The sequence below is a fragment of the Brachypodium distachyon genome, chromosome 2 (genome assembly GCF_000005505.3).
Source record: "Brachypodium distachyon strain Bd21 chromosome 2, Brachypodium_distachyon_v3.0, whole genome shotgun sequence".
Taxonomy (NCBI): Eukaryota; Viridiplantae; Streptophyta; class Magnoliopsida; order Poales; family Poaceae; genus Brachypodium; species Brachypodium distachyon.
This window is the reverse complement of record NC_016132.3, coordinates 8,510,957-8,519,281: the sequence shown is the minus strand read 5'-3', so window position 1 is coordinate 8,519,281 and position 8,325 is coordinate 8,510,957. Positions and strand designations below refer to the sequence as shown.

The 8,325-nt window shown below is 44.8% G+C and overlaps 1 protein-coding gene across 1 annotated transcript; it reads right to left on the bottom strand.

Moving 5' to 3' along the window:
• Positions 1 to 3,117: 3,117 nt before the first annotated feature.
• On the bottom strand, positions 3,118 to 4,848 carry LOC100832546 (uncharacterized acetyltransferase At3g50280). The gene has a single exon (XM_003566948.3). It carries the CDS (start codon positions 4,783 to 4,785, stop codon positions 3,376 to 3,378), a length of 1,410 nt encoding a protein of 469 aa, XP_003566996.2. The 5' UTR covers positions 4,786 to 4,848; the 3' UTR covers positions 3,118 to 3,375.
• Positions 4,849 to 8,325: the final 3,477 nt, after the last annotated feature.

Here is an 8,325-nt window from a genome sequence, read left to right as displayed (position 1 = left end):
GTGGTACCCGTTCTTCGAATTCATTTCTTATTTTAATCACCAAGCTAGAGGTTATCCTCTTGTTCTGTTGTCGTGTCTGCTACTCCTGTATTATCTGTTGAGATGATGTGCATTCTGTCTGTAAAACAACAATACTTCTGTCAGGATTTCTAAGGCCTTTAAGTAGCAAAAAAAAATCTGCCAACTTGAAAGGCTTACCTGGACAGTTTTCGGAATATTTGACTATTAAAGTAAAGCGTTCTTTGGCGAACTTCACGAATTTGCTCTAGGATAGAAAAGAAAGATTGTAATTTAAGAGTTCAGCTTTTTCTTAGTTGTAGTCAGATCACGAGAACTTGTAATTGAGAAAACAAGACATTCATATGACCCACTCGAGTTTTTGTGGGTTAGGACGATGCAAATTTGGGATATAGCTCACTGTCTGAGAATTTGTTGTTTCTTTGAGGTTTGAGCAGACACTTCTGTTCTGTTAACTTAGGGATGGGAATCTCAAGTGCAAGGTGTCTACGACATACTCTGTTTAGTAACAACAAGAACTAACTAGGATGTGCATATAACATTATCTGATTTTTAGAAAGCTCAATGTCTGACGACATAGTCAATTCGTGATTTGCTCGTACACGATCACCCTTGGCAACTCTGAATTTCCCACATACCGCTTGTAGCTGGATTGAGTTGGTTTATGATTTCTTATACAACCAGTGGAAAACTATCTCTCAATAAGATGTTGCTTTTCTATATATGCATTTAGAAATAGATGGACAGAAGCACTGGAAGCCTTTTTCCTGAATCTTGCTACGGTTTTTTTTCCTTTTTCTTTTGGCATTTGTTTCTTGCGAAGGGATCAAAGCATCATTTATTGCCTTCTCAGCTTTTACTCACTGTTGGTTCTTTGTTTCTTCTCTTATGTTAGTTTTTTTTTGAGAGGGTCTCTTATGTTAGTGTGCATAATTGTTTCAATGGATGCCAAAATTGGTCCGGCCCGTGAGACCCAATGGGCCAGGAGAGCCACATAAGCTATTGTAAATGGGTCGGTCTTGGCCTTTAGAAATAGCTCTGTGGGTCACAGTGGACTAACCCAATCAAATGAGATCCGGCCGGACTATTTCCCATCCCTATGTTAACTGGATATCTAATACGGAGTATAAAGCACAAAGCATCATGTCTGTTTCCAGATAGCCAGACCATGTGGTGATGTAATTGGGTGGCACCATTATTGTCATCACTTGGATTTGAATTTTAGTTGCTGACTTGTTGGTCCGTCTTCCATTCAGATTCCTGTTTAGAACTGTTTACAAAGAAATTTGTGGATGAAATGATCTTGAGTAGAGCTCTTGGCATTTTATTTGTATTTCGAAATGCGCCGAAGCTGAGCATTCTTGGAGGACATCTTCTGTCATCCTGTAATATGTATTAAATTACATGGATCTTTCACATGTGTATGAGTGTATCTAATGAAAATGACACGCACTTAGGTGTGGGTTCGAGAAAAAAAAGCTATGTGCCTGGGTTACTTTTCGGTTAATGACAGACATTTCATTTTAAGGTTGTTCGCTTTTTCTTACAGTTCTTGTGGTTAAGAAGCAAAAGAGAACTTGTTTAAGAAATACTGTTTGCCAGTTACTTTCCATTCATATGTATAATGGTATTGATAAATATCCATACATATGGTTGCTACAAGCTGTCACATGAAATTAGCCTGATTTGCAGGACCCTACAAATAGGAGCATTGTAAACTGTGATGAGAAGCTCAAAACTGTATTGTCGGGCAGGTCAAAAGTGGAGCTCTCTGAACTCCCAATGCTTGTCAAGCTGCATTTTCCAAAAGCTTTCAAATGAATACCAAGTTACAGGTTCTGTTTAATCAAATTTTGTGGAAGAAAATGGTTTGGTTTATGTTCTTTCACCAAATGTTTCATGTATTTTCAATGTGTATACAGTGTATGAGTTCTAATCCCATCTCTATATGTCCGTCTTCAACTTTTAGTAGCTATGGCTTGGTTACAAGTGAGGAAAATAGATGTACTGGCAAAGTCACTCTGTCTTTCCCTTGGATTGAATTCGGGATGGCGGCTCTTGAATGCATGCCTGAGATTGTTCGCTAATCTTCCTTGCTACCAGAAGAGCTTTCGGAAGACATTATACATTGATATTTCATAATGGTCTCTTTCTTTTGCTTTGTATTTTAACAGTGGAGCTGGTATGTAACATTTGTTGCCATCTCCGTGCATCGCAGTACTTTGTTACCTTTAATTATAAGATAACCGGCCGGGACCTATGCGACATATATATCAGGTGAAAATTGCTATTCAGTGAAAATTTGTATTGTCTAGCATCAGATCAACAGACAAGGGCCAAGATTAATTGAAGCCCGCGTCGCAAGTTTTGGAGGCGGGACGGGTGATTACAGGTCTAGGGTGTTTTTCATAAAATACAAGTGATTAGAGAAATAATCTCACCTTCCTTTGGAGCAGGGTCGGCAACAAGGACTTCCACCGGCCGTGCAACCTTAGAGGGTTTGTCGACCTTGCGCTGGGCTTGCATTCGTGCCTGGCATTTTTAAGTTGTGATGAGAGTATTGCACTCTTCAGCAGTGTTAGTGTGGCTCATAGAGTTATGGATGAACATTTCTCGGCTCCTTGCTCATTTTGGCAAAGTCTTCTTTTTGGGCTGCAAGGTCTTTGTGGCTGATTGTCTCTCTACGGCGAAGATCTTGCTGTCTCGATTGAACGATTCCTTTTCCACTTCTTTTTGGAAGAAGGTTTGGTCTTCTCATCAATGGGGGTGCTCTAAGGAGTTACTTGAGGTACACTTTTCTTGTATTCTTACAAGACTTGATATAGTTCTTCAGTACTCTCGGAAGGGTTGCGACTGAGAGCTCGATTAACTTCTTCCGGAGGCCTTCGAAGGAAACAGAAGCTTCCACGGTCCCTCAAAAATGTGCCTATAAACAAATCACTTACTAATACCATACGGTATCGAGGTAGCAATATTTCATCCCTCAACAATACTATCCTCAACAGAAAATATAAATATTTATGGCTAGATATATTTTTACTTCGAAACAGTTCCAACACATTGGAGCCCCCATGCTAGCTAGCTAAATAAAGGGTTCGGCTACGGCGGAGTCGATTGAGAAATAGCAGTTTCTCGGTCCATGAATCTAACCGTCCATCTTCTATATTAAAAACACATGAACAAAAACACAAAGGCAGCTGCATGAATCTGAAAGTCGATCGGACGGATCACGTCGTCGACTCCGAAATTCTTATTTCCCATACGGCCATACCATCATTGAACCCTAGCAAAAGCGGTTAATAAAAGGCTTAGAAAATCCAACACCCTAGCTAGCTAGTTTCCGATCGATCTCATCATCTAGGTTGGCACGCTGACAGCATCCATGAACTCGAGGTCGTTGACAAGCCTGTCCAGCACGTCCGGCGCGACGCAGACCTCGAGCGACATGCTCCCTTCTCCCTGCTCCTCGGGGCCCTGGAACACCGTGGCCTTCCCGTCGATCTTATTCCCTGAGCCGCTCCTCACGGCGACCGGCTTCCCCCACCCAAAGTCGTTCCCGAACACGTCGAACCTCGGCGAGCTCCCCGTCGCCAGCGCCGTACCTCCGGACGACACCTCCCCGTTGTACACGAACCGGGGATCCGCGGCCCAGCGGCCCAGCCACTCCCGCACGGACGCCTCGTCGAAGGACGCCACGACGCGGTTCAGCTGCAGCGCCGCCCAGCCCAGCCCGTTGCCCATGATCTCGCCGGCCGTCGATCTCGCCTTGCCGAACGTCACGGCGTTGCCCATATAGTCCTCCGGTATGCCGGTCACGCGGCCCCGGCATCCCACGAGCATGGAGTAGCTCGTCTCCTGCTCCGGCCGGGCAAGCCGGGCTCGGCACACCGCACGCCAGAGGTGCGCGAGAAGCGCCTGGAGCGAGGAGATTATTATGGCACCTGCGCCGCCGGCCATTTCGATTTCGTCGTTAGCCCTCGCCTTGAGCTTCTTGATGCTCGCGCCGGAGAAGGTGAAGAAGCATTCCGCGACCGCCGCCGGGCGCTGGAACCGCTGGACGACGTGCTGCAGCTTGCTGAACGGCATGGCGATCGGCACGGGGCTGGTGCCGGTGAACCACCTTTGTTGCTGCACCGGCCTCCGGCTCGACATCTCGTTGCCACGTCGATTGATCTCCGACCAGGCGTTGAAGAACTCCCAGAAGGCGGTGCCGTCGCCGGCGGAGTGGTTCATCGAGACGCCGACGAAGACGCCGTCGGCTAGCTCGGTGACCTGCGCCGACAGCAGGGGCAGCGACTCCACGGCGGCGTCGGCGCCGACCACCTGGTTTAGCGGGAACAGCGCCCACACGAGCGACGACGGGGTGTGCACCGAGCCCACGATGTCCATTGCGGCGGCGCCGGGAGCCGTGGCGTGGACGAGCTCGGCGCCTTGCCCGGCGCAGCGCAGGAGGACGGTGATGCTCATCTTCCCGTCGTCGTCGGGCACCTGGTGGTGGTGGTCCACGACGAGACGGCCGGCCAACGGGTAGAACCGGTCCAGGGCGAGCGCCAAGGACGAGGCGAGAGCGTCCACGAGGTCGTCGACGGGATCTGCAGGCTTGGGCAGCAGTAGGCCCTTCTGGATGTAGTCTATGGTGAGGAGGCAGAGGTCCCATGGCGTGAGGTGGATATCCTCCGGCGCCCGCGGCGACCGCGGCTGGATCGTGCGCCGGGATACTATCCGGACGGGGTCAGCCGCTTCTTCCATGTGCTTGTTCATGCCCATGATCTCTTTCTGCTTTACACTAGTTTCCTTGTTTGGGGCTAGCTGCTTGCTTAGTTGCTTATGTGATCGCCACACTTTCATTGACAACAAAAGATGCGGCGTGGCCTTCAGTAAAAGAAAAGAGAGAGGAACGGGGTGGCCGACTGGCCGGGTGTGAAGATTCTCACAACCGACACGATATTCGTACCCTTGAACTGCTATTTTACTTATCGAAACAAGTTCCCATCTTGCTCTCTTCTCTTTGAAATCGTATATATCAGTGCCCTTACCAATGCAAAAATAATGCGGTGATAATAAACTGTATAATGAGCAGAGCTGCTTGCACTGCAGTACGGTTAATGTTCGATCGATGCAGCCATCCTGCTGTTTTCAGCATTGGCCTGTGGGCGCCGCCGTCCACGCACGTGGACGTGCGTGTGGCCCAACATTTTCTAACAAAAACATGTACAGAGTAACCTTCGATACCGTACCATTTATCTTCTGTCATAACTCATGACTAAATGGACGACCTTGAGGTCAAACCGGATCAAATTTGGTCGAATAGTACTCGTATCCTAATCCGCATTTTTTTATCTGATTTGAAAACGATGCGGATGCGGGTTCGGATAAGAAAACAAACATGGGTGTACGAGAATTTACCCTAAACGAGATACGGAGCGGTACTGGAGACAGATAGTGATGAAGATGGGGCAGAAAAATAATTATTAATAAAGTCAAGTTATTATGTAACCCTGAACCGGTCCATAGAGCATGATTACGACCGATTTGGGATTTATTCTTAAACAAAAACTAATCGGCACTTGACTTTTTTTGGCATTAATTAGAGGAAAATCAAACTAATATCATGACCAATGGACCGTTGCAGGCTCACTGGCTAGCAAACAAGCTCTAAAACACCGCCAAACCGGCAACAAACTAATTAAGGAGATTAGTCTACAACTACTTAACCTCTTCCAGATTAGCGGAGAGTAAAATAGGGCATCGATTACATTTCTTTATCAGTGGATGAGTATTTCATGTATTTAATTACTATTTGTAGTTGAACACACATTTTTTAAAAATTAACTGAAGATCATTGGCTTAAAAAGGAAAATTCCTCGGTGATCGAAATAGATGCTCCCGTTTTTAAAACGGTACTTGTGAGGTGCGGGGTTTGTTGGGGAAATAAAATGAAAACTGAACTGCTCTGTGGCCATAAAATGGGTTGTGCGAAGGATCACTCGGTCAGAAGCAATGGATAAGTAAACGCACGCTTTTAGATCACGTCCTAGCCTTTTCATCTCCAGCCTCATGATCCACCCATACACATCGGCACCGCAGTCCACGTGAGATCTAAGCCGACCTTAGACCTGTGCTTTGGCGTGGGATGGATGACGGGATAGCCAAATAGCTTAGTGTATTCCCTACTAAGCGACCTCCGTATGATAGATTTAATTTTGGATCTCTAGCTACTCAATCCCTTTTCAAAACAATCCTCAATACTATTCAAATCTCAGATTGCAAAGTCTACTGCGGTTGTGAATGGGAATAGCCAAATAGCTTAGTGTATTCCCCTTCGAAATCTATCGCTTGGCCGCAATAGAGCTCTTTTTTATGAAAATTAATCTTGAACCTTGAGAGTTGTTTGAAAACACAAAGAACGAGCTTTAGATTCGTTGTCTTCGCAAAATTGTGGTCCATAAAAAGGGTGGTGTCAACTGAATTCATATGTATTTTTATTTGGCTCAAGTTTTGACTTGAGACAACTTAGCGAAAAGAGGATCCGTTAAGGGGAAATTGGCCAGAGGACAACGTTATTTTGTGAACTTTATCCAAACACACCGTCCGATTGTGAATCTGCCCAGTTCCATTACATTTCTTGGGCCATTTGCTGAAATGGCGTTTGGGCAAAGGCCACAAAATAATGATCGTTTTGTGATTAATTAGAAACAGTTCACCACTTGTACTTTATTGTACGGTTACCCGACACATCTGATTGCTCATTTCAGCTGTAATTAATCTAGTAGGTGTTTTTTTTTTCTCTTGCTTGTTGGGCTGAAGTGAAACCAAAAGTTTTAGCATAAGGACAAAAAGATATAAGAAGAGAAGTGGATGAAGAAAAGAATATGCCATGTCTGCCCAAACTGAAAAGTTAAATGGAAAGAAGATATCACACGATCATTGAGGAGAGAAAATAATCAGTAGGAGAGAGGGAAGATCGAGCCAAGTTGTTGTTGGGAAGATAATAGAATCAGTAAATCAGGTCTCATCTCATGCACCTCCTGATCAGCATACCTCCTTGCTTTACTATTTTCCGGTATTTGAAAGCCCCGATTGTCGGATACTTGGATGTTATCCCGTCCACCCTTTTTTGTGTGTCGATCAAGATCGACTTTCTTCAAAAATGAAGAGAACTCCATCAGAAAAGAGCTACTACTTGGCGCGACTTGGGCCTTTGAGCCTTAGCACAGCCCATTTTATGGCCCATCAGTATCTATTTCGATCCCTGAGGAGTTCTCATTTCCGAGCCAAATGATCTTGTTAATTTAAAAAAATATGTAGACAGCCTAAAAATAGGAAATTCATGAAAATTGATGCAATATTTTACCTCATTTCTAGAAGGGATCATGGGGGTTAAGTAGTTATCCTGAGCTTGTTGCCGCAGATGGGTCGTTTGGCGGTGTTCTAGACCTTTTTTTGACAACAATGTTCAGTGAGCCTGCAAGGGTTCATTGGTCATGATGTTTGATTTTCCTCTAATTAACCGTGTGCGTCGTAATTTTTGGCCTTTTTTAGTTTGGTGTCTCTTTTTTTGTCGCTTTTGGCAAAAACAAATGTGAGTATATACGAGTATTAAATTTACTAAAGAAAAAGATAAATATTAGTCTTCGCAAAAAAAAAGATAAATATTAGGGCATACGAGAGAAAAAAAATCACTGAATCCGTATGCCTGGTAATAAATATAGTTCTGAACGGAAGCATCGACGATATACCCTCGAGAGATTCAGTGAGCAGTGCGATGCAATTCAATAACCCGTTCATACAATCTTCGGATTCGCTGCTGCAGAGATTTCGCACGGGTGCCTGTAGAATAATTGAATAAACTACTACTAGTACTTGAGATCTGGCAGCAAACACCGAGGAATGCGATTTTGCCTGCACATGAACGCGGCATTGGCCCACTGGGCGATCACCTTGAAGATACGATCCCAGGAACCTTACCTGGACGCTTGCAACACACTTGCGTCTTGCGGTTCTTTTTCTTTTTTGCAACACTTGCCCATCTGGTCATCCAAGAATCTTTCAGCTAGGGCTGTTTTTAGCTTCCGTGTCTATTTCACATGTAATGTAATATGTACTCTTGTTTTACCTCCTTAATGAAACGGGTACATATATTGTCCTGCCTTCCACACCAGAGAAAAAGTACCATTTTGCATTTCATCCAGCATCTAAACAAAATCAAATCAAATGTCTACCTTCTTATCCCAAAAGAAAAAATCAAATCAAATAGGGAGCTTGCATCACTTCCTCGTTGCAAGGAGGTTGAATGATGCTCGCATT

Bases quoted from the DNA above. Each gene is read 5' to 3' on its own strand.
- LOC100832546 (XM_003566948.3), bottom strand. From the start codon at position 4,785: ATGGGCATGAACAAGCACATGGAAGAAGCGGCTGACCCCGTCCGGATA.